Below are 27262 nucleotides of genomic sequence, written 5' to 3' on the forward strand. Positions count from 1 at the left end.
CTTTTAACTCTCCAAAGGGTTTCTATCTGGGGGTTACCACAAGCATTAGCATAGATAAACAACAGGTTCCAGCAGGTTCTACGGGTTTTTATCTCCAGTAGTTCCTCAGATGTTCAGACAAGAACCTGCTGGAAGTTGATAGATATCTTCATAAATATCCAGATTTGAAGCTCTAGAAGTCCAGGATGAAGTGATGTTTTACAGGAAGAACGATGGATTCCTGAAGAACATCCGTCCTCCTCAGAAGGCCCGTGGACCTGCAGCCACCTGAAGAATCGACCTTCAAATAAATCTTTGTTTTCCTCGTCTGTTTCTGATTTATTTATTAGCATTTAAGAGATTCTATGAAAGGACCATCAGAACCTCCTCACAACATCTGGTTCTTCATTTCCACTAACTTTATCAGTGATCAGAGTTCTACCTTCATACTGGGAATATTTCCAGAGTTCCAGGTCCTTGAAGTCCATGGAGGAGAACGTCTCCTGGACAAAGTTCCAGAGTAGACCTACCAACTACAGTCTAGAAAGTTCCAGAGTAGACCTACCGACTGCTCGACTCTAGAACTTTCTCCAGGGGATGTTCTGTGTTCTCCTTGCATGGAGAGGGCTAACTTCTTCCTCCAGGACTCGGGTGTTTGAACCAAGTAGCAGCGTTTATCTCCATGATGGAAGACGACCATGACTCCCTTTTATCAGTTTAGACAAATAAAACGTTTGTTTTGCAGGTTTCTGAACTGGTCCCAGTTTAAACCAGAGGAGTTTTGATGCTGGGTTCCTCTTTGAGCTGCTGGTGGTGTTCTACTGCTTCTCTGTCAGAGTTCAGAAGAACCTTTATGGAGCGCATTCATCAGTTGTTCCACCTGTGATCAGTCCAAATGTCTGTTGTGAAAAAGGTTTAGCAGTGAAGCTACATTGTCCTCATAGTTAATCTTCTCGTTATCACACGTTTAGATTTGTTCCAGTAAACTCTTTAAAAGTCACTAACCAGGGAGCTGAATTCCAGGAGGTTAGTTTTAAGGAACGTTTACACAGAGAAGAACCTTTCCTCTCAGATGTTTGTTGTTGCAGCGTACGATTCATTTTGAAGTCATGATTCTTCTCTCCAGCGTTAAACTGCTTCTAGATGGATCTTTGGTCCAGAAGTGGTGGAAGTTCTTCTCCTGGAGTGTTTCCAGACAGGAGTACAACAACCCCAAACAAAACGTGTAGAATTAATTTTTACTAGCAAGTTAGGGGTTCCCTTCCTGTTCCACAGACTATCAGCAGCATGTCAGTAGAACATCTGGTAGCTACGGTAAGTTCAGACTGTAGAAGGCTTTTATTGTTGAGCTTTTCTTCCTTTGGTACCTCAGATGAATGTTATTGTTTCAAAGCCATGACGACATGAAGGTTTGCTTGTGGACTGATGAAGCTGCTCCATAGAACTCTTAGACCAGTTGGAGAACCATCGCTGAGGTTCTCCTCCACATGCAGACTGTCACTGACTTCACTAGTCAAAGGAGCTGAGCAGGATTTAGAGGAACTCTGAAAGTGATCATTAAGTCAGAGAAGGTTCCCTTAGGACCTCTGTTAGTCATATTATCAGTGTTTAAAAGAACACCTGGGTTATAGAAACTAACACTCTGTGTTCCTAATAAATAGAACCTTTAGTTGTGTCTCCTGTCTAACACGGCTGTTTGCTGTAAAATGATTTTTGGAAATGATGTTTATGAATCCAGATGTTAGATGTTCATTAATCCTTCATGGAACAGCTGGAACCGCTGCATCTTCATGAGAAACTTCTTCAAAGGACAAACAACAATTTCCCGCCACTCAGAATATTTCACTTCCGTGTATCGGTGCGCACCTCCTTCAGAATAAAAGCACGGCTAGACACACCGAGTAAAGGCGTTTAAATGGAATGCTGCTGAATCCTGATGATGGAGTCAGAAACCTCTGAAGTCTTAGCTAGGACATGAAGTAGGACTTTATGTGGAATACTTGATGCGGTTCTGAAAGTCCAGCTCTGTAGACTAACTTACTGGGATCAAAATAAAAGTGTAAATAAATTCTAAATATATATTGACTGAAATCATCCTTTAAAACCGGAAGTTGTGCACTTTAGTGATCATCTGTTGAGGTAACTGTCCTCCAGCTCTGGAGACGGGCTTCTCTCTGCTCCTTTAGGGGAAGAACAGTCTGGACTCGGCTCGGCTCGGCGGGACGTTTTCCGGACTGTTCGGGATTCGGTGAAGGTCGCTCCGGTACCGGACAGCTGGATGAGTTTTACACCGGAGGAGGCAGCTGGAGCACGGGGGAGACATGATGGAGCAGCCGGTAAGAGAACCCAGAACCAGAACCAGACCGGTTCTGTTAAAACTGGAACAGGAAATCTTTAATCTTTTCTCTTCTTCTAATCGAACGTTTTTACTAAAAACTAAATCCCGGATGAAAATCGATTCTAAAAGCTTCAAATGTTCCAGATTTCAGCTCTTTGGTTTGTTTTTATTTTCTTCGTTTGAAAGTTTTTTTTCCCCTCCAAAATGTGAAATAAAATCCTTTTATTCCGCTTCAACTTGACGGAGTTTTCATGTGAAAATGAAGTTTTTTTTTGTTCACGGTGGCTTCAAATCTGCAGTTTGGCTTCAGAAAAAGAGTGGCCGTCTTGCAACCGGAGGGCTGCCGGTTGGATCCTCGGCCCGTCGTGCTCATGTGGAGGTGTCCCTGAGCAAGACACAGAAACCCTAACTGCTCCTGGTGGGTCATTGTTAGCGCCTTGCATGGCAGCTTCCACCATCAGTGTGTGAATGTGACGTATCATGTAAAGAGCTTTGGGTACCTTGTAGGTATGGTGAGGGCGCTATATAAATACAGACCATTTACCATAAAAATATCACAAAATACCAGAAAATACAAGAAAAAAATGATATTATTGACATTGCTATTATTAATAATTATTAATAATAATAACAACAGACGTGTGTTTTAACAAACAGGGATATGATTCCTAATAAATATCAGAAATCTGATATTAATGTGTTTTAATCACCGATGTAATAAATAAATAGTTTAGAGGAAAAACGTTTTTTGGTTTGGTTCTGGTTGAGATGGACTTCTGTTTTAATTTAACAGAAGAACTGGAGGTGAAAAACTTTAGGATCTCTTTTCTTCTGTTTCTGGAGTTCAGTCTCACACAGAGAACCGAGGACCAGAACAGATGAGTTCTAAAAGTCAGGTTTTTAGATTTATGTTTGTTTTTCACATCAGAACAAATATAATATGCAGCAGTTTGATGTTTGAGTTTTTAACGGATCAGAAACAACAAACTGGAGGAGGACAAAATGCCAGGAACGAAAGTTTAGCTTCCTGCTTTCCTGTTTGTGTCTCTGTGGTTGTTTTGTGTCTCTATGTGGTTGTTTTGTGTCTCTTTGTGGTTGTTTTGTGTCTCTTTGTGGTTGTTTTGTGTCTCTTTGTGGTTGTTTTGTGTCTCTATGTGGTTGTTTTGTGTCTCTTTGTGGTTGTTTGTGTCTCTATGTGGTCGTTTTGTGTCTCTTTGTGGTCGTTTTGTGTCTCTATGTGGTCGTTTTGTGTCTCTATGTGGTTGTTTTGTGTCTCTTTGTGGTTGTTTTGTGTCTGTATGTGGTTGTTTTGTGTCTCTATGTGGTTGTTTTGTGTATTTTTGTGGTTGTTTTGTGTCTCTATGTGGTCGTTTTGTGTCTTTGTGGTTGTTTTGTGTCTCTATGTGTTTGTTTTGTGTCTCTTTGTGGTTGTTTTGTGTCTATGTGGTCGTTTTGTGTCTTTGTGGTCGTTTTGTGTCTCTATGTGTTTGTTTTGTGTCTCTTTGTGGTCGTTTTGTGTCTCTATGTGGTTGTTTTGTGTATTTTTGTGGTCGTTTTGTGTCTCTGTGTAGTCGTTTTGTGTCTCTTTGTGGTTGTTTTGTATCTCTGTGTGATTGTTTTGTGTCTCTATGTGATTGTTTTGTGTCTCTTTGTGGTCGTTTTGTGTATTTTTGTGGTTGTTTTGTGTCTCTGTGTGGTTGTTTTGTGTATTTTGTGTTTGTTTTGTGTCTGTGTGTGGTTGTTTTGTGTATTTTTGTGATTGTTTTGTGTATTTTTGTGGTTGTTTTGTGTCTCTGTGTGGTTGTTTTGTGTCTCTTTGTGATTGTTTTGTGTCTCTCTGTGGTCGTTTTGTGTCTCTATGTGGTTGTTTTGTGTCTGTATGTGGTTGTTTTGTGTCTGTATGTGGTTGTTTTGTGTCTCTTTGTGGTCGTTTTGTGTATTTTTGTGGTTGTTTTGTGTATTTTTGTGTTTGTTTTGTGTCTGTGTGTGGTTGTTTTGTGTATTTTTGTGATTGTTTTGTGTATTTTTGTGGTTGTTTTGTGTCTCTGTGTGGTTGTTTTGTGTCTCTTTGTGATTGTTTTGTGTCTCTCTGTGGTCGTTTTGTGTCTCTATGTGGTTGTTTTGTGTCTGTATGTGGTTGTTTTGTGTCTCTATGTGGTTGTTTTGTGTCTGTATGTGGTTGTTTTGTGTCTCTATGTGGTTGTTTTGTGTCTGTATGTGGTTGTTTTGTGTCTCTTTGTGGTTGTTTTGTGTCTCTGTGTGGTTGTTTTGTGTATTTTTGTGGTCGTTTTGTGTCTCTGTGTAGTCGTTTTGTGTCTCTGTGTGGTTGTTTTGTGTATTTTTGTGTTTGTTTTGTGTCTGTGTGTGGTTGTTTTGTGTATTTTTGTGATTGTTTTGTGTATTTTTGTGGTTGTTTTGTGTCTCTGTGTGGTTGTTTTGTGTCTCTTTGTGATTGTTTTGTGTCTCTCTGTGGTCGTTTTGTGTCTCTATGTGGTTGTTTTGTGTCTGTATGTGGTTGTTTTGTGTCTGTATGTGGTTGTTTTGTGTCTCTTTGTGGTCGTTTTGTGTATTTTTGTGGTTGTTTTGTGTCTCTGTGTGGTTGTTTTGTGTATTTTTGTGTTTGTTTTGTGTCTGTGTGTGGTTGTTTTGTGTATTTTTGTGATTGTTTTGTGTATTTTTGTGGTTGTTTTGTGTCTCTGTGTGGTTGTTTTGTGTCTCTTTGTGATTGTTTTGTGTCTCTCTGTGGTCGTTTTGTGTCTCTATGTGGTTGTTTTGTGTCTGTATGTGGTTGTTTTGTGTCTCTATGTGGTTGTTTTGTGTCTGTATGTGGTTGTTTTGTGTCTCTATGTGGTTGTTTTGTGTCTATATGTAGTTGTTTTGTGTCTCTTTGTGGTTGTTTTGTGTCTCTGTGTGGTTGTTTTGTGTATTTTTGTGGTCGTTTTGTGTCTCTGTGTAGTCGTTTTGTGTCTCTGTGTGGTTGTTTTGTGTATTTTTGTGTTTGTTTTGTGTCTGTGTGTGGTTGTTTTGTGTATTTTTGTGATTGTTTTGTGTATTTTGTGGTTGTTTTGTGTCTCTGTGTGGTTGTTTTGTGTCTCTTTGTGATTGTTTTGTGTCTCTCTGTGGTCGTTTTGTGTCTCTTTGTGGTTGTTTTGTGTCTCTATGTGGTCGTTTTGTGTCTTTGTGGTTGTTTTGTGTCTATGTGTTTGTTTTGTGTCTCTTTGTGGTCGTTTTGTGTCTCTATGTGGTTGTTTTGTGTATTTTTGTGGTCGTTTTGTGTCTCTGTGTAGTCGTTTTGTGTCTCTTTGTGGTTGTTTTGTATCTCTGTGTGATTGTTTTGTGTCTCTATGTGATTGTTTTGTGTCTCTTTGTGGTCGTTTTGTGTATTTTTGTGGTCGTTTTGTGTCTCTTTGTGGTCGTTTTGTGTATTTTTGTGGTTGTTTTGTGTCTCTGTGTGGTTGTTTTGTGTATTTTTGTGGTTGTTTTGTGTCTCTGTGTGGTTGTTTTGTGTATTTTTGTGGTTGTTTTGTGTCTGTGTGTGGTTGTTTTGTGTATTTTTGTGTTTGTTTTGTGTATTTTTGTGGTTGTTTTGTGTCTCTGTGTGGTTGTTTTGTGTCTCTTTGTGATTGTTTTGTGTCTCTATGTGGTCGTTTTGTGTCTCTATGTGGTTGTTTTGTGTCTCTGTGTGGTTGTTTGGTGTCTCTGTGTGGTTGTTTTGTGTCTCTTTGTGATTGTTTTGTGTCTCTTTGTGGTTGTTTTGTGTCTCTTTGTGATTGTTTTGTGTCTCTTTGTGGTTGTTTTGTGTCTGTGTGTGGTTGTTTTGTGTCTCTGTGTGGTTGTTTTGTGTCTCTGTGTGGTTGTTTTGTGTCTGTGTGTGGTTGTTTTGTGTCTGTGTGTGGTTGTTTTGTGTCTCTGTGTGGTTGTTTTGTGTCTCTTTGTGGTTGTTTTGTGTCTGTGTGTGGTTGTTTTGTGTATTTTTGTGTTTGTTTTGTGTCTGTGTGTGGTTGTTTTGTGTATTTTTGTGTTTGTTTTGTGTCTGTGTGTGGTTGTTTTGTGTCTCTTTGTGATTGTTTTGTGTCTGTGTGTGGTTGTTTTGTGTATTTTTGTGTTTGTTTTGTGTCTGTGTGTGGTTGTTTTGTGTATTTTTGTGTTTGTTTTGTGTCTGTGTGTGGTTGTTTTGTGTCTGTGTGTGGTTGTTTGTGTATTTTGTGTTTGTTTTGTGTCTGTGTGTGGTTGTTTTGTGTATTTTTGTGTTTGTTTTGTGTCTGTATGTGGTCGTTTTTTGTCTCTGTGGTTGTTTTGTGTCTGTGTGTGGTTGTTTTGTGTCTCTTTGTGGTTGTTTTGTGTCTCTGTGTGGTTGTTTTGTGTATTTTTGTGGTTGGTGTCTCTTCAGGATCGTTTTGTTTCTTTGTAATTCCCATTTGACAAAATGCCCTAATAATTCTCAGTTGACTGAAGATAGTCAAAAACAATCTAAAAAATCAGAATAAAATGTCTAATAGACAAAAAATATGAAACAAGTGTCTCTAAATTCTGAAAAATGAGACCAGAAACAATGACAAACATCCACATGTATACCAAATAACACAAAATGTTCTATAAATGTATTTTTAAATGTTAGTCAAATGTAAGAAACATTTTCATTGTATGTCAGTCAGCAGTAAAATCTAAACAAAAGGAGCAAAAGTTGTAATAAAGTGTGAGAGAAGAAAATCAGTTCCTGTTCTGAAGGACTTCTGATCTCAGCTTTTGGTGGTTCCAGTCGGTTTACTGGTTTTAAGAGGCTCAGGCTGGTTTCTGTTGGTGCTTCTGGTTAAAGACTGTGGAGGTCAGAGGGTACGCTGTGTTCTGTTCCAGTATGAAGACCTGCTCCTCCACGCAGAACCTCCACACCAGTCCTCCCAGTCCTCCCACAGGAGCAGCAGCATGGCCGCCATCAGGAGGGTCAAAGACGCTGTTTACGGGTGAGACAATCAAAACCACACGAAAGCTCACTTTAATGACTCCTTAATGTTCCTTTAAGGTTCCCTGAAGGTTCCTGGAGGATGAGACGAGTTCAGGATCAAAAAGAAAAGTCACTTTAATGACTCAGAGCAAAGCAGGAAATAAATCAAAGTTCTGGTTGTGAAGGAACAATCTGTTAAATCCTCTTCATTCTGAACATTTCAGTTCATGCTGATGAAAGATTCTACATGATGTAAAGATTTACAAATAATAATGATCATAAAAACAACAATAAAATCTTGGAACAACAAACCATCTGCTGGAGTTCCTATGTCAGGTAATGTTCCCTTAATGCTCCTTTAAGGTTCCCTAAAGGCTACTATTTATGGAGGGAATGTTCTCCTAAGGTTCTTTAAAAGTTCATTGAAAGTTCCCTGAACGGTCCCTGAAGATTCTCTGAAGGATTCCTGAAGGCTCCCCAGAGGTTCCCCGGTGGTTCCCTTCCGTGAAGGTCTCTTTAAGGTCGTCCCTGAAAGTTCCGTGAATGTTCTCTGAAGGTTCCCTGAAAGTTCCCTGAACGTACTCTAAAGGGTCCCTGGGGGTTCACTGAAAGTTCCCTGAAGGTTACAGTTTGCTGTGAAGGTGTTTGGAACGCTATCTGAGTCCGTCTTTATAAAATCCAGTTCTGGTTCCGCGGGTTCTTCAGAACAGAGCTGCTGTTCTCTGATGACGTTCGTTGTCTCCTGCAGACATCCCCTGTTCCCTCTGCTCGCGCTCATGTTTGAGAAGTGTGAACTGGCGACGTGCACGCCAAGGGAGAGCGTGCACGGAGGCGACGTCTGCTCCTCCGACTCCTTCAGCGATGACATCAGTGCTTTCTCTGAACAGGTAAACAGGAAGTTCCAGAAATCAGCTGTTTTACTGGAATCCATCTGTAATTTAGTCCATCAGTTATTGATCAGTTACTGATCATTTATTGATTAGTTATTGGTCAGTTATTAATCAGTTATTGATCAGTTACTGATGAGTTACTGATCAGTTATTGATCAGCTGTTGTTGCTGTAGAAGGGCAGTTTCCTGTTGGTTGCAATCTCTAGCGGTTCTCCTCACGTGTTTTTCTCTGTATTTTTCTGTTAGAACCTTCAGATATTAAACGGTTCTAAGTGAACTCTGTGTGTTTAGATGCGATCAGAGGAGCCGTTGTCTCCGTCCGACCCGGAGCTGGACGACCTGGTGAGGAAATCAAACTGATTAAACACAGTTAACAGAATAAATATTGAAACCTGCAGAGCTGGAGGAAGTATTTTGATGCGTCACTGCAGTAAACTTACAAACACTACAGTTAGAAATACTTTGACCAGGACCAATCCTGCATTCTGTTATGGACCAAAGTACAAGTACAAAAGCATTAGTATTATAATGTACTTAAACTACTCGTTGATGCAGAAAGACTGGTTTGAGAAGACTGAAGTTTGAGAAGTTGAGAAGTTCTGCTGTGAATAATCTGAACTTCCTCTCTAAGATGATGTTGAGGCTGAATGAACTCCTCTAGAAGCTGCTTCATGCTGGAATGTTTTCATGTCTGCAGATGATTCGGTCCATCCAGGTGCTGCGATTCCACCTGCTGGAGCTGGAGAAGGTTAGAGAACTTCTACCTGCTTCAGTTCCTCTGATCAGACTTAGACCTTTAATGTTCTGTTTGATCTTTGTGTCTTTTATCTGTTGCTGCTGTAGCTCCCACTCTGTTTTGTTTCCAGGTTCATGAACTTTGTGATAATTTCTGTCATCGATACATCAGCTGTCTGAAGGGGAAAATGCCAATCGATCTGGTTATTGACGACCGAGACGGAAACAAGTCGGACAGCGAGGACTTCATTTGGTCGTCAGGGACCAGCGGAGATCAGGTGATGCTGAGTTTTTATTATGTAGAATCAGACACTAATGTGACGATCCACTATCAAGGAAGACGTATGAAAACAATAACTGCTGTTTTCATCAAATCGACATTAGAACCAGTTTGATGAAACGGCGTTAAAAGTTGGTTCCTTCAAGATGGAGCTAGTTTCTGATCTCTGCTGCATTCAGGTGCTGCCGCTCTCATGAGTTTCTTCTGCAGGTGTCGTGGAGTCGAGACCCAGAGGACTCGGTGTCAGTCCGATCAGCCGGGACGCCGGTTCTGTCCACTGGAGGACAAACATCTTCCAGTGGGAACAACAGTAGCAAACCAGGTAAAGCTGAACGTCTCACTGTCTCCAGGTAAACTTACCTGTCTGTCCACTCAGGCGTGTCCACAGACTGTAAGTCATTTAGAAGTTTCCTGACGAGAAGCTGCAGCTCAAACTGTCGACGTGTGAAGGAAAGAATTCACTACAGGAAGACACACATTGGAAACATGTCGGAAATATGTCAGAAAAACTTCAGAAACGTGTTGGAAAAACTTCAGAAATAAGTTGGAAGCACTGTGGAAACATTTTGGAAAAACTTTGGAAACATTTCAGAAAAGCTTTGGGGACTCTTTGGAAATGTGTTGGAAAAAATTTGAAAAACTTTGGAGACATGTCAGAAACACGTTAGAAACACTTAAGAAACATGTTGAAAAAAACTTTTGAACTGCAGAAAAACTTCTGAAACGTTCAGATTCACTGAAATGTGTCCAACGTGACCAAGACTTTCCCGAAATGACTCAGAATTAGTTTAAACTGACAAAAAGTTGTGTTTGCCTAAAATACAAAGCAAAAACGGAAAAAGTAAAAAGAAACACAAAATGTCTGTAAAATAAATCTAATTTTGTCTTCCTGTTCGGTAACGAGGACTTCCTGTTCAGTAATGACGACTTCCTGTTCAGCAACAAGGACTTCCTGTTCTGTAATGAGGACTTATTGAGGACATTTCTGTTTTTATATTTACGATCCAGCAGATTCAGTCTGAAATCTCAGTCATCAGGTCATGGTAGCCGTAGGTTCTAGAACCTACCAGAGAAGTCCAGTTGGTTTCTGACAGATAATAATTCATGTTTCTAGAACCCTGAGCAGTGTGTGTTCAGGTAACAGGTGAGTTACTTCCTATGTGTCCTTTAGGTCACTGTCTGGATCACAGCGACGACGACGACCTCAGCAAAGACAAACTGAGCAGTAAAAAAAGAGGCGTCTTCCCCAAAGTGGCCATCAACGTCCTGAGAGCCTGGCTGTTCCACCACCTGAAGGTAAGACGCTCCGGCTTCCTGCAGCCTGACTCTAAAAAAATCACCAAAATGGATCAGAGACTAGAAACAGAAAGAATCCTCAGATTCCATCCATCCATCTATCATCCATCTATCCATCCATCCATCATCCATCCATCTATCCCATCCATCCATCCATCCATCCATTCATCTATCCATCCATCAATTTATCATCCATCCATCTATCATCCGTCCGTCTATCCATCCATCTATCATCCATCTATCCATCCATCAATTTGTCATCCATCCGTCCATCCATCCACCTATCATCCATCCATCCATCCATCAATTTATCATCCATCCATCTGTCCATCCATCCATTCATCCATCCATCTATCCATCCATCATCTGTCCATCCATACATCTATCATCCATCCATCCATCCATCCATCCATCCATTCATCCATCCATCTATCCATCCATCATCTCTCCATCCATACATCTATCATCCATCCATCCATCCATCTATCATCCATCCATCCATCCATCCATCCGTCATCCGTCCGTCTGTCATCCATCCATCCATCTATCATCCATCCATCCATCCATCCATCTATCTATCTATCATCCATGCATCCATCCATCCATCCATCCATCCATCCATCATGTTGTAACTGGAGGACGTTGGTGTATTTTAATGACTTGTTGTGAATGGTTTAGCTTTTATCTCAGACATCTGATGGTATCAATAATTGATTTTCTGTTGAATGAAGCTTTCGTGTCGGCTAGAATAAATAATTCACACAGCTCTCAGACGGATGTTTTCCTGCTTCACAGCTTCACAGTGATGGACTTTAAACGTTCTTACAGTGGATTCTGTCTCCGGGTTCTTTTACTTCTGTTCAGTTTTTGGTAAATGAATCAGAGAAATGTTCATTTTTTATTTCACATTTTGGTTATCCTTACTGGGTCATGTAGTCACATCATAAACGCTGTTGTCACTTCAGAACTTTCGTTTCTTAAAGAGTTTAAAAATGTAACTTTTCAGCTGCTGGGGTTTAAAATGCAGTAAAATGAGTGAAACTAAAGTCCTCATTGAAATAAAGTCATTTTTCACAATTAAAACACATTCTCTAGGGTCAGGATTTTAAAATGTGTCAAACGTTTCTTCTGAGCCCTCCACTGTTTTCAGCCTTTGGGATCTATGTTTTGGATGTTCTCGTTCTTTATGTTCTGGTTCTTGATGTTCTGGTTCTGGATGTTCTTACTACATGGTGTACTACGTGTGTGTTCTTTTGTGTACATTCAGCAGTAATTCAGACTCACTGAAGAACTGCAGGAACAAACCTGAACTCATTAACAGACCCTCTCTAATGAGTCACGTTACCGTGGTGAGTTTAGCCCCGCCTCCTCATGTTAGCGATGAGTAGGAGCAGCTGAAAGACTCACAACAACAACATCATCAACAACAACAACAACAAACCGACGTGTGATGTGTCCCTCTGCAGCACCCGTACCCATCAGAGGAGCAGAAGAAGCAGCTGGCTCAGGACACCAGCCTCAGCATCCTACAGGTCAACAACTGGTGGGTTAACTAAAGGGTCAACTAGAGGATTAACTGGAGTTTAACGAGAGTGTTAACTAGAGAGTTAACTAGACTGTTAACTAGACAGTTAATTAGAGGATAACTAGAGGGTTAACTAGGGATTAATTAGTGGTAAACTAAATTGTTAACTGGAGGGTTAAATAGAGGGTTAACAACAGGTTAACTAGAGGTTTAACTAGAGATTTAACTAGAGCTTAACTACAGGTTAACTCGCAGTCTAACTGAAGGGTCAACTTGTAACAGCTTCAGAAGAAACAGTGAAACATAGAAGTTGTCTGCAGGCCTCATTCCTCCGTTTTCTCTTCCAGGTTCATCAACGCGAGGCGGAGGATTGTCCAGCCCATGATGGACCAGTCTGACAGAGCAGGCAGGCTTTTCATTTGGAGGGGTTTATTCATCTTTAGTGCATGACGACATCAGTTAAATCTACAGTGCACAGACGTCCTGCTGACATGTTCCAACTTTACAGCCACATAAAATGTAGTTCTAGGGATGTTATGATAAAAGTAGCAGATCCAGATTTGTAGAAGCGGACTGAACCCAGCAGGAAGCTCCTCGCTGAGACTCAAAGCTCCATTCATCTCCTGAACCTGGACTAGATGCAACTGTCAGGTTAGAAGAAGACTGAAAACCTCCAGATGAAACGCGATGAAGCTATTCTTCCTCTCGAGGACAAAAACTTTTTATTAATGTCTCCTTATCCATAACTAATTAGTTCCCTTAATTAATTCATTAATTCATAACCCTGCAGATCCAAGAACAGAAACTCAACTACAGAAGAACAGAAACACAAGTTATACAAGTTGTTAAAGATCCGTCTGGTCCACAGTGAACCAGGTGGGAGCATACCAAGAAGCTCAGCCAATGGGAGGCTTCGTCATGGAAGGACACATCAGACCAACAGGTGAACCCTTTATATCCTCACTGGGAATATTTCCTGTTCCAGGTCCTTGAAGTCGATAGAGGAGAATGTCTCCTGGAGAAAGTTCTAGAGTAGACCTACCGACTGTACAGCTGTCGGTAGGTCTACTCTAGAACTTTCTCCAGCTGTCGGTAGGTCTACTCTACAACTTTCTCCAAGGAACGTTCTCCTTTCCTGCTTCCAGTCTTTAAGTTTAGTCTCACTTAGAACATTCCAGGTCCTTGAAGTCCATAGAGGTGGGTCCACATTTATCACTTTTTAATGGACTTTTTCTATAATTTCTGAGCCTCAGAACTTCATCAGTCCAGCAGATAGAACCATGACATTTAGGAGGAGAAACACATCTGAGTTCTGTTCATTTTCTCCATAACCAACTCTGAACATCAGTATTATGGGATGTCTTGTTGTTCAGTCTTTCTTGTGTCGGCCTCCTATCACCTCCGTGCTTCACTGTCAGGACCATGCATCCACTGTGGGGCTCCTGGTCAGAAAAGATGCCAAACCATCACACACCAAAACAGTTTTTTGTTCATTTCTTTCTAGAACCAACTTTAAGCTTCAACATTATATGTGATGTGACATAGTTTGAGCTGTAATCTAACCTCCATCATGATCAGAACTCTTCTTATTGATGGGTTGGGTTGGGGTTAGCTCGACTCTAATGTGCTCTGAAAATGGATACGAGAGCAGAACTTTACCAATCCAGAACAGATGAGGTCTTTCATTGATTGATTGATTGATGAGCTGGTCACCAGGTGTGTTTGCTGTCCAGGTGATCTGGGCGGAGTCAGGACAGAGGGACAGTGGCAGTACATGTAGCAGCGACTCTGCTGACATCCCATAATAAACGGTGAGTGCTGCTGTATTGTGACGAGGTCAGGTTTCCTGGAGATCTGGTTCCAGGATGTTGCTGGTCTTCATGGTCCAGCTGAGGTCCACCTCCAGGCTGCACAACCAGCGTCTGAAAACCATTTCTGGTGATTTTTTTGTCCTTGTTGGTGGTTTTTGCCTGTTTTTGTGTATTTTATCGGTGGTTTTGTGTTGTTTCTTGCTGATGTTTTCTCCTTGCTATGGTTTTGGGGTCTTTTTGAATTGATTTAGCGTCTTTCCTTCATGTTTTTTGTGTTTTGTTGTGATTTTGTGTTTCTTTTGTGGTGATTGTGCATCTTCAGGTTGGCTTAGTGTCCTTTCATCTTTCTGTGTTGACTTTCTGTCTTTTTCTAGTAATTTTGTGTGTTTTGTTTTGACTCTTTTTTTTGGTGACTTTTTTCTGTTGCTGGTGATTTTGCCTGTTTTGGGGGGATCTCTAATTGATGGTTTTGTGTGTTTTCATTGTGATTTTGTAATTCTTTTGTGGTGATTGTGCATCTTCATGGTGGTTTTGTGTACTTGTGTAATGATTTTGCATCTTTTTGTGTTGACTTTCTGTCTTTTTCTGGTAATTTTGTGTGTTTTTTGGGGGATTTTTTGTTTCTTTCAGGGTAATTGTACATCTTCATGGCAGTTGTGTGTCTTGTGTTGATTCTATGTTATTTTCTTGTCTTTTTCCACCTTCAGCTAAAAACATTATTTGACAGATTCTTGCTGTTATTTTGAACAGTTTTTTAATGCTCCATCTGTTTTGCATGTTTTCTGATTGTTCAGTTCCATTTGAAGGTCTCTGATGTGGACTTCAGGCGTACGTCTGCTTTGTTTCCTTCGTCTCTCAGCGGGTTGCCGTGGAGCCTCCACCTTTGGCTCCGCCCCTCCACCTGAGGACTCACCTGAGCTGCTGCTGGCTCAGCAGGTGAAGATCTGGAGGGAAACGGAGCGTCTCTGTTGATCTGAGCGGTGTTTGCCCTGACAGGACATTCAGACTGAAATTGGAAATCAACTCCAGTTATGATCCGATAAAAAGAGTTCTTCTGCTGCAGCTCGTTCTGTTTCTTTGTTCAGTGCCCTCTAGTGGCCAAATCTGCAAAAACAGCATTATTTAAGATGCAGCGTCAGCGCCCTCTACTGGCCAGTTGATGTTAGAAGGTGAATGTAGTATTTTGTAATATTCACACGGGATTAGTCCTACCTGGAGACCTCTGGTAGTTTGTAAGTTACCCCAGGACGTCTGTGTTTCTTTAAGTGCATTCGTACAGGATAAGTGAAGTTTGTATTTTACCCGAATTTACCGACATTACAGCCCGGATATGATGTCAGATCTGTGCCAGTCAGAACATCTGCTGTTGTCACGTCCATGTGCAAAGAATAGACTGTATATAAAGATATATTTATAGTATATACTGGATATATACACAGTCTATGGTGCAAAGTGGTCGGCCGCTACTCAAAAAAAAAAAAAAAAAAAAAAAAATAGACGCCGGTCCCATGACTAAACTTTAAATACATTAAAGGTACTACAGGTACGGACCGTTAAGGTCACTGAAGAGCTGGCGCCGGTTAACTACTATTTGCTGCACATTACAGGCAGTTTATATGAATGACTTTGACGGCGAACATTGTATAATTTAACCAAAAATACACCGTCTCCTCTCACACTTTAGACATTGCAGTTTTTACGCTTTTAGACGCCGTGTCTAAAGTGTTTGAAGTCCAGTTCCTATTAATTAGTTTACCGCGTTCAGTGGTGGAAGCGGCAGACGAACTCCATTACAAATGTTCCCATTTAATTTCGGACGCTAATTTACAAGATAAAGTTAAGGATGTCGAATATGAAACAAACACTCGTGAATGGTGAGGAGCAGCTCTTTAATTCGGCATGAATTAAAAAACCCGCAAACTCTATTTACTGTGATATTGTGAGATTTGTTTGTGGTGATGTAACTTAGCCATTCAACAGAGTCCGCTAACATTAAAGTGACTGTGACAGGGTCTGTGTTGACAGACGTAGAAAATACGTCAGGGTTTTGTTTAGGTTGTTAATATGTAATAGTCTGTCGCTACTTTTGAAGGTAAAAAAATACTTGTAGTTTGCTGGCTGTTAGTTCCGCCATTTGTTTTGTTTGCTGTTTGTGCTTTATTAGAACAGGGTCACGTGAATAAAAAGTTTTGCTATTTTTAATAGTAGTGCTGATTTCAACCCCCAAATCGCTGTCCGTGAAAAAGTCAGATAATGATATTTATAAGACATTATGCATGATAGAAAAGAGAACAGCAGATGACTGACATGACAGGCTCGGCACGCAGATTCACCTCGAATCACGGAAGCGCCTTCATCACTCGGATTACCAAACCGGCTCATTAATATTTATGTACGTCTAATTAATATTTATGGTAAGGTAAAGTGCCGTATCCGTAGGCCACAGGCTACGGGTACGGGTCCGTATCTGTAGACACTACCTACATTAAAAGCCTAAGTTGTAACAGCACTATTGTTATTGTTTCGTCAGGTTTAGGCACAAAAACCAGCAGGTTAGGTTCATGGAAAGCTTGTGGTTCAGGTTAAAATGATCACTTTTAACATGCATGTAGTCGTCATGGCAACAGGAAACATGTGAAAGCAGCAATGTGAGAACAGCGGGCAGCGCTGCCGGGATAACGGGCCGTTAGGGCGTTTGGATTCAGCCTGCTGTAAGATATGCTTACCGCACGCTGCTACGCATGTCATCCATCTCAATAAATTTCCCTCTTCTGGTGGATCTAATTTTGTCGTTTCTGTGAATGGTCCGTAAGCCCAAGGGCATCAGTTTGTTTTTAAAAGTGGGGGGGTGGAGACCACAGCACTTTGAGAAAATGTCGAAGAACAGCAGCAAAATGCCACGAGCTGAACTCGAACTCACAACCACCGTACCAAAGGCGGAGGCTCAACCTGTTCAGCGGTTGTTTTTTTTTTGCTTTTTTTTTTTTAACCTCACGAAGGTGTGCTGCGTGTCTGCAACTCTCGGCCGAGTGCGGATGGTGCGTTCAGGAGCGTCGGAATTTTCTATACTACTGAAAATAACTGGGTTTACAACGGCTTACATGTGAAGAATTTGAATGTGTTGGAGACAAAATGACCCCTGACAAAAAGTGGGGGGGACACGTCCCCACCGTCCCCCCCTAAACTGACGCCTATGCCTAAGCCTGCTGTGTATCGGCCTACTCCTGCATTATCTCCTAAAATGCTGTCAATAATTTCCATCGCAGCCTCCATAATTCAACCGAGAAAGATGTAGAAAAAGACGTGCAATAAAAAACAACTAAAATACAGCGCAGTCACTGTATTTTTGCCAATAGTACATTAGAGGGTAAATGTTGTACTCAGACTACAGTTCATGTTAAAGCAGAGAGCATTGTGGGAGTTCAGCTAGAACAGGTACCATGACAAAGACTCATGAGGAGGTTCATGACCTCCAACCAGAACTCAGGTGTTTCAGAAGAACCAGCTCAACTAGAACAAAGTTACTGTTCTAAAAGGTGGAACCTGGACTTCTGTGGCCTAAAACAGGACTAGTAACCAGAGACAGAACCAGCAGAGTCTGACAAATGAAAGTGTTTTTTAAAAAGTCGAGTTAAAAGTTCTCAGAAAAAGCCTCCAAGAGATTCTTGTAAAAATAAAATCCAAAGGGCTGCAGAGGGAGAGGAGTCTGTGAAGTTCTTCCTGTCGGTTCAGCTCCGTCTACTTCACTTCCAATCAACGGGACGATTTCCTGTCTTCAGCAGCTCCGACAGGAAACAGCTGGGATTTAAAGATCACATCTGAGGGAAGCATCCACCGATTATTTTCTCCTCAGAGGATCATCTGAAAAACCTTTAATCTGCCTCTTCAAAGCTGTGTGGAGGCGACATCCAGCTTCAGAGCAGCTTTTGTATTCCCGTGTGTGACATGTTTCATTCCTGACTGACGGCTTCTCTTCAGGGATTCAGTAAACTGCCGCTGTCGTGTTTTTGAAGCTCGGTGTGGACGACTTCACCTCAAACCAGAACTTCAGAATAAAGGCTGTGACTGATCAGACCGATGCTGCTGATTTCTGTACTTTTACTTCTACAGTCTGTTGATATAAATAAAAAACTGAATATGTGGATCATTTGGAGGACATCTGGGCTTTAAAATGTTTGAAGAATCAACCGTCTGTCTTCCAGTGTTCTGCTCCATATTGATCAATAATAGGTATTGATTGGCTCAGCTTCCACATCAATGGCAGCATTTAATTAGATTTTAATGTTTTATTAGGGATCAATTTGGTCATCAGGGGGGCTTTAAAATATTGAATATAATCACGATAAATGAACTTTGAGTTTGCAGTAATCTGTAAATGTAGTAGACAGATAAATATAAATGAAATATACTTGTTTAAGTTAACATATATGTCTGTTCACCAATTCAGTCATCAACCACAAAATGCATCCACAAACCTTTTTAATAAATAATAATAAATGCTGACCGATCGTTTATCCATCCATCCTCTATACACCGCTTTATCCTCACTAGGGTCATGGGGGGTGCTGGAGTCTATCCCAGCTGACTCAGGTGAAGGCAGGGGACACCCTGGACAGGTCACCAGTCTGTCACAGGGCTACATAGACAGACACACAATCACACTCACATTCACACCAACGGACAATTTAGAGTAACCAATTAACCTCAGCATGTTTTTGGACTGTGGGAGGAAGCCGGAGTACCCGGAGAAAACCCACGCATGCACAGGGAGAACATGCAAACTCCATGCAGAAAGATCCAAGGAAGGTCGGGATTTGAACCAGGGATCTTCTTGCTGCAAGGCCAAAGTCCTAACCACAACCCCACTGTGCAGCCCCCCAATTGTTTATTTATAAAGTTAAACTATTCAAACAATTCAGTTAGTACTCACGTCTTTACCATCATCCAATATTGTGATAAATGCTGCTACTTCCTTTAGCATCAACACAATTTAAAACGTGGATTGTGCACTGTAGTTATCAATCATTGCGGTAGGTGGTGCGTTCTTTAAAAAGTGTTCTAAACTTACAGGAAGGGTACAGCCGTATTCATGGCCTTCAGCTCTGCAGACATACCCATAGGTATACATATCTATGGACATACCCTTCTCGTTTGGGAACCACTCGTTGAGCCTTTTTCCGAGCAGCTCTGTTGGTCCTGAACGCACCACAGCAATGAATTGTGGGAAGAATAAACATGGCGGGACGTTCAAATCCTCCGCCGTCCGTCAGAACCAACAAACAGACAACATCATAAAGAACTGCCCGGCGTGAACCGCCACCGTTCGCCGGATCACCGCCCCCCGCTCGGCCGCTCAACATGAACGGAGGTCGGAGGAGCTTCGACCTTCCGGCCGGTAGAGCAAGACCCAGAGCGACCCGCCTGAGCCGCAGCCTGAGACAGACCCAGGCGGAGGCGGAGTCTCCGCGGAGGCAGCAGTCAGGTCAGCCGCTGACGGCCTGCTAGGCCAAACTACGTTCAAATATCTGCCAGTTTTAGGTTTTCGTGAATATTCCGCAGAGTATCTGCCTCATCAAACACGTCTACACAATCTGGAGGGTTCATAATTTAAATCGGCGTAGAACAAAATCACCAACCTGCAGCTGAATATCTGAAAATTGACGATAAACACTAAGCTGACGGATAACTGTAGCCCGCCCAGCTCGACTGGAAACCAGGAACCCACCACCAAGCTACATTCAAATTAGCGACAATTGGTGATTTTCTCCTGTCTTCCACAGATAATCTGTCTTTTATAACATCATCAAACATGTCTTTGCAATCCGCAGGGCTCAAACTTTAATTCGGCACGAAAATCATCAATCTGCAGCAGTGTTTGTGAAATTTCTATTAATACATTGTTGAGTTCTTACAAGTAAGGACTTGTTCTAACCTTTAATTAAAATCTAATTATTGTTGTTGCAAGAAAACATGATTTTTTTCTTTTTTTCTGTTTGTTGACTGCTGTATAAATCATCATTATTATTATTATTATCAAATGTATGTATTCATGTAAAATCAAAGTTAGTTAATGGATGTCCAACTGCTTTGATCATCTATTAATCATTCTGAGTATTTTTTTAAAAGAATCAGTCTAAATTCACTGATTTCAGTGAATATTTTCTGGTTTCTTTCCTCTCTGACAGTAAAACTGAAGAACTTTGGACTAAACAGGACATCTGAAGAAACTGATCCACATTTTTCTGTTTTCTGACAGCTTAGAGTCCAAAAGACTCATTGATTAATCCAGAAAATAATCAGCGACTGCTTCTCAGACGTGTTATTTTGTGTGCTAACATTAGTTTTGATGGTATTCCTAGCAACAGTGTGGTTAGCATTAGGTTTGATGGTGGTAGCAGTAATGTCGTCAGCATTACCTTTAATGATTTACTGTGGCTAACATTAGCTTTGATGATGTAGTAGTAGTGTGGCTAACATTAGCTTTGATGGTCGTAGTAGCAACAGTGTGGCTAATGTTAGCTTGATGGTAGTGTAGTAGTGTGGCTAGCTTTAGGTTTGATTGCAATCGTAGTGGAGCTAATGTTAGCTTTGATGGTTGTGTAGCATTGTGGCTAACATTAGCTTGGATGGTAGAAGTAGTAATGTGGCTAGCAGTATCTTTGATGGTGGTAGCAGTTGTGTGGCTAGTGTTAGCTTTGATGGTAGTGCGGCGAGTGCTAGCTTTGATGGTAATGATGCTAATGTTAGTTTTGATGGTGGTAACGGTAGTGTAGCTAACATTAGCTTTGATGGCGGTAACAGTAGTGTAACTAATGTTAGCTTTGATGGTAGCAGTAGTGTGGCTAATGTTAGTTTGGATGGTGGTAGCAATAGTGTGGCTAACGTTAGCTTTGATGGTGGTAGCAGTAGTGTGACTAACGTTAGCTTTGATGGCGGTAACAGTAGTGTAACTAATGTCAGCTTTGATGGTAGCAGTAGTGTAGCTAACATTAGCTTTGATTGTAGCAATAGTGTGGCTAATGTTAGTTTGGATGGTGGTAGCAGTAGTGTGGCTAATGTTAGCTTTGATGGCGGTAGCAGTAGTGTGGCTAATGTTAGATTTGATGGTAGCAGTAGTGTGGCTAATGTTACCTTTGATGGTAGCAGTAATGTGGCTAATGTTAGCTTTGATGGTGGTAGCAGTGGCGTAGTTGGCTACTTTTTCTGACGTTTTAGAACCAAACCGCTCATCAATTTATCGAGGAAATAATCACTGACTGCTGCTCAGATGAACTAGAAAATATCTCGTTTTCTGGCTGTTTCTGTTTATTCTTGAGGAGTTACGAAGGTTTCCAGATGTTTGGGCTTTGGTGATGAGGATGATGGTTTTGTTCTCGTTGGTCCAGACATGAAGACGCCCACCAGAGTGCTGAGGTCCAGACCAGCAGCAGAAGTTCCTCTGAATGATGGCGACCTTCAGCAGGACATCTTCTGGGATGCCACGTCTCCTCACGGTGAGCTGCAGGTTTCTGTTTCCTGTTCTGGGATCTGTGGGGTTTTAGAGGAGCTCCAGGTGACTCTGCTGTCATCTGCAGGTAAAAGAGGCAGGAAGCAAACCGCCAGAGTCGTGGACATCTCAGAGATCGTCAGCAGGATCGCTCCCAAGGTCGGTGATGGTTTAGGATTTCCTGCCGCTGCTTTACTCGGAGAGAAAAACTCATTAAAATGAGAAGAAAATTAGCATGACTTCACTTTCGCTTTGTTAAATGTCCTCTTTTTCTTTGACAGTGTGTTTGCTGTGCAGTTAAGTTTAGCTGAAAGGTTTCTGTGTTCTGTGGCTTTTAGAAACCCATAAAATAAAAGTTGTTGAACCACAAAACTCTCCAAATGTTCTGCTGTCAGAGTGAACACAAGAGTCAGATTACTGCTGGTCCCCACAACTATGGGAGTTAGCATGCTATAGGGTAATGTGGTAGTAGTAGTAGTAGTAGTGTGGCTAATGTTAGCTTTGATGGTGGCAGTAGGATGACTAGTGTTAGCTTTGATGGTAGTAAGAGTGTGACCAATGTTAGTTTTGATGGTAGTGTAATTGCATGGTTAACGTTAGCTTTGATGGTGGCACTAGCAGTGGAACTAACGTTAGGTTTAATGGTAGTATAGTTGTGTGACTGGCGTTAGCTTTGATGGTAGTTGTAATGATGCTAGCATTAGCTTTCATAGTGTTGGTAGTAATGATGCTAATGTTAGCTTTGACAGTGGTAGTAGTAATGATGCTAACATAAGCTTTGATGATAGTAGTAATGGTGCTAACATTAGTGTTGATAGTGGTAATAGTAATGGTGCTGATGTTAACATTGATAGTGGTAGTTGTAATGATGCTAACATTAGCTTTGATGGTAGTAGTAATGATGCTAGCCTTAGCTTTGATAGTGGTAGTAGTAATGATGCTAACGTTAGCTCTGATAGTGGTAGTAGAAGTGATGCTAATATTAGCTTTGATGGTAGTAGTAATGATGCTAACATTAGTTTTGATTGTAGGAGTAGTAATGATGCTACTGTTAGCTTTGATAGTAGTAGTAATAATGCTAACGTTAGCTTTGATGGTACCATTAGCTTTTATAGTGGTAGTAATAATGATGCTAATGTTAGCTTTGATGGTAAGAGTAATGAGATATTTTAATCTGCTAAAACAGGGACAACATGGAGCTTTAATAAACAGGTGAAGTTCTTCTGCTGGACAAACATGAGGATCTTTGGAAACTCATCTGAGACTTCAGAATCTGTCAGCGAGCTGCTCTATGATTCGTGGGTTTTTAATGATTTCCTCGTGTCTCCTGCAGCACGGCAGGCCGGCGGTTGCTGAGCCGACGCTGCAGCAGTGGATCGGAGACAGCGCCGCCATCCCCTGCACTCCAGACCTTCATCCTCCCAAACCCAAGAAGAAATCGCCGAGGTAGGATCACGGCAGGACGCCTAAATGTTTGTACCGATAAAATACTTCATTTGGAGACGTGTTGTTGGTTCAGAGGGTCGACTGCAGATGTTGGACCCAGGATGGAGACTCCAGAACCACACTCTGATCTCAGCATTGTTACATTCAGCTCATGTTGTGTTTGTTTGTCACAGAGCGAAAGCGGTGGAAGATCTGCTGAAACTCGCCCGACAGTTTGACCTCAGCTTTTTCCATCAGGAAGAAGATGAGGAGCAGAACCAGAACCAGCAGAACCCGGAGCTTCTGTCAGAGAATGTTCGGGTCTTTGACAGCAGCGAACCTTCAGCTTCACTTACTGGAAGCTGTCGACCGACTGAGAACGTAGCGACCCGGACCGATGTTCAGTTTCATCTGGATCAGAACCTGGAGGACGACCTGGACCTTCTGTTCGACGGACCGACCCAACATTTGAGCAGAAACTTGAGTCAGGCGTCACACGTCGGAGCTGCTCTTATTTCTACTCGGACCGAGTTCGAGGACGACTGGGAACATGACGACCTGTTGGATGACTCCTTGTTGCTGGAGATGACCCAGAACCCACAGAACTTCACCACCCCAAAGCACTGCTCCACCCAGAAACCCGACCAGGGGACTCCTGGACTGCCTGGACCCACAGCAGGAAAGGAGAATTTGAGACCAAGGACCACCTTCAAACTGGAGTCTCATCCTGGTTTCTCAGGCGGAAGAATTCCGACCGACACCAAAACCAAGCAGCAGAACTCAGCAGCAGCAGGTGGAGACAGCAGGTCAGCTCAGCCGGAACCACAGAGCCCACAGAACCCACAGCTTCATCAGAAGGTTTCTGCTGCCTCATCAACAACTCAGAGGAAACCTGATGTCCTCCACAGTGAGACCCCTGCTGCCTCCGAGGACCTGGATCTGGACGCTTTGTTCTCCTTTGACCCAGTGTGGGACGACCCGGCTGACGATGACCTGCTGTGTGAAATGTGTGAACACCTGGAGAACCAGATCAATGGCTTGGACAACCTGCTGTCCAATCAGAGAGCAGCTGTGCAGTGGACCAGAAGAACCTGGGACGACTCGATACAGCCTCCTCAGAAGCATTCTGCTGGTCCTGCTGGTCCTGGTGGCGTCTCATTGGCTGCTCGTGGTCCTGGTGGCGTCTCATTGGCTGCTCGTGGTCCTGGTGGCGTCTCATTGGCTGCTCGTGGTCCTGGTGGCGTCTCATTGACTGCTCGTGGTCCTGCTGATGTCTCATTGGCTGCTCGTGGTCCTGCTGATGTCTCATTGGCTGCTCGTGGTCCTGGTGGCGTCTCATTGGCTGCTCGTGGTCCTGCTGGCGTCTCATTGACTGCTCGTGGTCCTGCTGATGTCTCATTGGCTGCTCGTGGTCCTGCTGGCGTCTCATTGGCTGCTCGTGGTCCTGCTGACGTCTCATTGGCTGCTCGTGGTCCTGCTGACGTCTCATTGGCTGCTCGTGGTCCTGCTGACGTCTCATTGGCTGCTCGTGGTCCTGCTGGCGTCTCATTGGCTGCTCGTGGTCCTGCTGACGTCTCATTGGCTGCTCGTGGTCCTGCTGGCGTCTCATTGGCTGCTCGTGGTCCTGCTGGCGTCTCATTGGCTGCTCGTGGTCCTGCTGGCGTCTCATTGGCTGCTCGTGGTCCTGCTGGCGTCTCATTGGCTGCTCGGGGTCCTGCTGGCGTCTCATTGGCTGCTCGTGGTCCTGCTGGCGTCTCATTGGCTGCTCGTGGTCCTGCTGGCGTCTCATTGGCTGCTCGTGGTCCTGCTGGCGTCTCATTGGCTGCTCGTGGTCCTGGTGGCGTCTCATTGGCTGCTCTTGGTCCTGGTGGCGTCTCATTGGCTGCTCGTGGTCCTGGTGGCGTCTCATTGGCTGCTCGTGGTCCTGCTGGCGTCTCATTGGCTGCTCGTGGTCCTGGTGGCGTCTCATTGGCTGCTCTTGGTCCTGGTGGCGTCTCATTGGCTGCTCGTGGTCCTGGTGGCGTCTCATTGGCTGCTCGTGGTCCTGCTGGCGTCTCATTGGCTGCTCGTGGTCCTGCTGGCGGCTCATTGGCTGCTGGTCATGTGTCTCTCAGCAGTGTCACCAAAGAACAGTTCACGTTTAAGAGGCCAAGCAACCCAGTTTCCATGATGACCACCTACAAAGGTAAGAGCTGGAACATCAGCAGGTTAAATGAGGAGTAGTTTAGAGGACGGGAGATCGTTATGAAGACCTGAGGACTAGTTTAGAACTTAAAGAAGTCATCGGTGTGAACTGATGAATAAATAAATAAATCTGGTAAATATCGTCAATAGGCCTGTGGAATCATAACTAATAATTATTTCACCACATTTTCTGATAAACGTCTTTGCACACATGATCATAAAATATCATTTTAGAGGTATGTGCTGCTGCAAAATACTGCAAAATAAAAAATGCAGACCGTTTGTCCAAAACGACTCTACCCTGACCCAGACCTCTGAACTGAAAATATGTCCAAACTGTCAGAAATCATCATACAGAATTCCAAGCTCTTCACATCCCAGTTAGATCCATCAACCCTCGTATAATCCTGCCTTTCCTCTCTGCTTCCCGTCATAACAGACATTATTCACTCCTCACTCTCCACTGGTGTTGTTCCCTCACTTTTTAAAACTGCAGCTGTCAAAAAACCTGCATCAGATCCCAATGGTTCACCTCAATAATCCCTCTCCAGTCGCCTCAGGTGTTCCCCAGGGCTCTGTCCTGGGGCCCCTCCTCTTTATTATGTAGCTCCTCCCTCTTGGCCATATTCTCCACAAGTTTAGCTTTCACTGCTTGGCAGATGGCACCCAGCTCTACCTATCCTGCAAACCAAACTCTACATTTCCTCCTCCCTCCCTTACTGCCTGTCTCTAAACATTCAATTTAAAATCCTTGTTCACCTTCAAGTCCATCCATCGTCTCACTCCTCCATGTCTCTCCAACCTCATCTCTAGTCAGCACTCCATTCCGTTCCCTCAGATCCTCCTTCATCCAGATCCTTCAGCTGCTCGCTCACTGGAACTGTGACACCCTCCAAATTTTCAAATCCAAAATCAAAACTCACCAGATCAGGACTGCCTCACACCCTGACCTCACTGTGCCACGCCTCTTTGTTGTTCTTTGTTTGATTCTTGTTATTGATATTTTCATTGTTGTTGGTTTTTATTCCTCTGTAAAGTGTTCTTGAGATGCTTGAAGGTGCTTTAAATAAAATGTAATATTATTATTATTATTAGAAAGAAAATGGATTAAAAACATACGTAATATGACTGAAAATGTCCAGCACTGTGACTCGTTCTGGTTCTGGGTTTTTGGAGGTTCACATGTTGTTTCTGGACGTTTTCTTCTTGACAGCTAAATGTTCGGCGGCTGAGATCGAGCTGAAGAAGCAGCAGGCGATGGAGAGGAGACGGCAGCGACTGCAGGCCCAGAACCGCCGAGAACCAGCCTGACGGAGCGGAACCGACCTGACGGAGCGGAACCGGCCTGACGGGGCGGAACCGGCCCGTAAATGTCCTCCTCAGACACTCAGAGCTACTCGTTCTCACAGCACTTTTAAACTACAAACATTAAACTGTCGTCTGAATCATTTTAAATCATGTTTTATGTTTTTTAGAGGAACACTTGGCGGTTCTGTTGGTTCTAACATGTCCAGATGAACGTGTCTGGGACAGAACAGTGTTTATCAGAGCTTTCAGTTTTCAGACGTTAATCAAACTGCGTCGGTCCGATTCCATCCTCCGGTTTGTTTCGGTCTCAGACTCTAAGAAGACGGCTGCAGGTCGCTCCGCTTTGATGATCGGTTGATGAAAATGATTCAGAAACTCGTGAACGATTCTGTGATTGTTCCTCAAATGGAACTCAAACTTTTCTGGAGCTCAGTCATCGATTATCGATGCCAATGTTTTATTTTATCTGCTGGTTATCTCTAAATAAACCTAATGTTCCACTTCGGCTCCAGTCATTCTCCTCCCTGTCTGATGTCACTCTGGTCTCAGTGAAGCCCCGCCCACAGCTTGCTGATTGGTTGCAGTAACAGCCAGTCACTGACAGCTATTGTTTACACAGGGAGACAGATGAGCACATTATCAGACAGCAACAGCTCAACGAATTAGCAGCTGGAACTGATTCTGCTAACTGTGCTAGGCTAATGCTAACACCGACAGGTTAGCTGTGCCTCTTAGCATGTGGCTAACTATCTGGAGCAGCGTAGCATCGTTCTAAAATCACACCATCTTTAAATCTAAATGACAGAAAAACAACCTGAGCGAGAGCCACAAATGACTACAAATCAGGACATTATCTTCTTTCACAGTGCCTCATGCTACGCTAACGGCTAGCAGCTAGGTTAGCAGGCAGTCACAGATTAGATTGGAACAGAGTCTGAAAAACAGTAACTGATAAAGCATAAAGATCTAGACTTTAGAGGGAAATAAGAGAAAGAAAACAGACGGACAGCAGGAGACAAACTGTTATTGATCTCAACTGATCGATCAGTAAACAGAAGAAAAC

At 42.7% G+C, this 27262-nt stretch overlaps 2 protein-coding genes across 11 annotated transcripts; both read left to right on the top strand.

Moving 5' to 3' along the window:
* Window positions 1–30: 30 nt before the first annotated feature.
* On the top strand, window positions 31–16575 carry meis1a (Meis homeobox 1 a). 10 transcript variants are annotated; one of them, XM_051946272.1, is made up of 13 exons: window positions 31–2315; window positions 7172–7278; window positions 8008–8146; window positions 8441–8491; window positions 8847–8897; window positions 9016–9162; window positions 9375–9486; window positions 10336–10460; window positions 11927–12003; window positions 12333–12391; window positions 12854–12928; window positions 13719–13796; window positions 14591–16575. In XM_051946272.1, the coding sequence occupies exons 1-12, from the start codon at window positions 2301–2303 to the stop codon at window positions 13763–13765; spliced, it is 1005 nt and encodes a 334-aa protein (XP_051802232.1). In that variant the 5' UTR covers window positions 31–2300; the 3' UTR covers window positions 13766–13796; window positions 14591–16575. The 10 variants fall into 10 exon arrangements, 5 of the variants coding, with proteins under 5 accessions (XP_051802232.1, XP_051802233.1, XP_051802231.1 ...); XM_051946273.1 differs by having other exon boundaries at window positions 14656–16575; XR_007941145.1 differs by having other exon boundaries at window positions 12854–13923; window positions 14656–16575.
* Window positions 16576–16633: 58 nt separating this feature from the next.
* On the top strand, window positions 16634–26699 carry etaa1a (ETAA1 activator of ATR kinase a). The gene is made up of 6 exons (XM_051946267.1): window positions 16634–19278; window positions 21182–21289; window positions 21371–21441; window positions 22616–22728; window positions 22902–24892; window positions 26105–26699. The coding sequence occupies exons 1-6, from the start codon at window positions 19155–19157 to the stop codon at window positions 26200–26202; spliced, it is 2505 nt and encodes an 834-aa protein (XP_051802227.1). The 5' UTR covers window positions 16634–19154; the 3' UTR covers window positions 26203–26699.
* The last annotated feature ends 563 nt before the right edge of the window (window positions 26700–27262 follow it).

The sequence above is a fragment of the Acanthochromis polyacanthus genome, chromosome 3 (assembly GCF_021347895.1).
Source record: "Acanthochromis polyacanthus isolate Apoly-LR-REF ecotype Palm Island chromosome 3, KAUST_Apoly_ChrSc, whole genome shotgun sequence".
In the NCBI taxonomy this organism is placed as follows: Eukaryota; Metazoa; Chordata; class Actinopteri; family Pomacentridae; genus Acanthochromis; species Acanthochromis polyacanthus.

Coding starts and splice junctions, on each gene's coding strand:
- etaa1a (XM_051946267.1), top strand. CDS start 19,155: ATGAACGGAGGTCGGAGGAGCTTCGACCTTCCGGCCGGTAGAGCAAGA. Junction 21,442..22,615: donor TCAGCAGGATCGCTCCCAAG/GTCGGTGATGGT, acceptor TGTCTCCTGCAG/CACGGCAGGCCGGCGGTTGC. Junction 24,893..26,104: donor CATGATGACCACCTACAAAG/GTAAGAGCTGGA, acceptor TCTTCTTGACAG/CTAAATGTTCGGCGGCTGAG.
- meis1a (XM_051946271.1), top strand. Junction 7,279..8,007: donor GTCAAAGACGCTGTTTACGG/GTGAGACAATCA, acceptor TGTCTCCTGCAG/ACATCCCCTGTTCCCTCTGC. Junction 8,147..8,440: donor TCAGTGCTTTCTCTGAACAG/GTAAACAGGAAG, acceptor CTGTGTGTTTAG/ATGCGATCAGAGGAGCCGTT.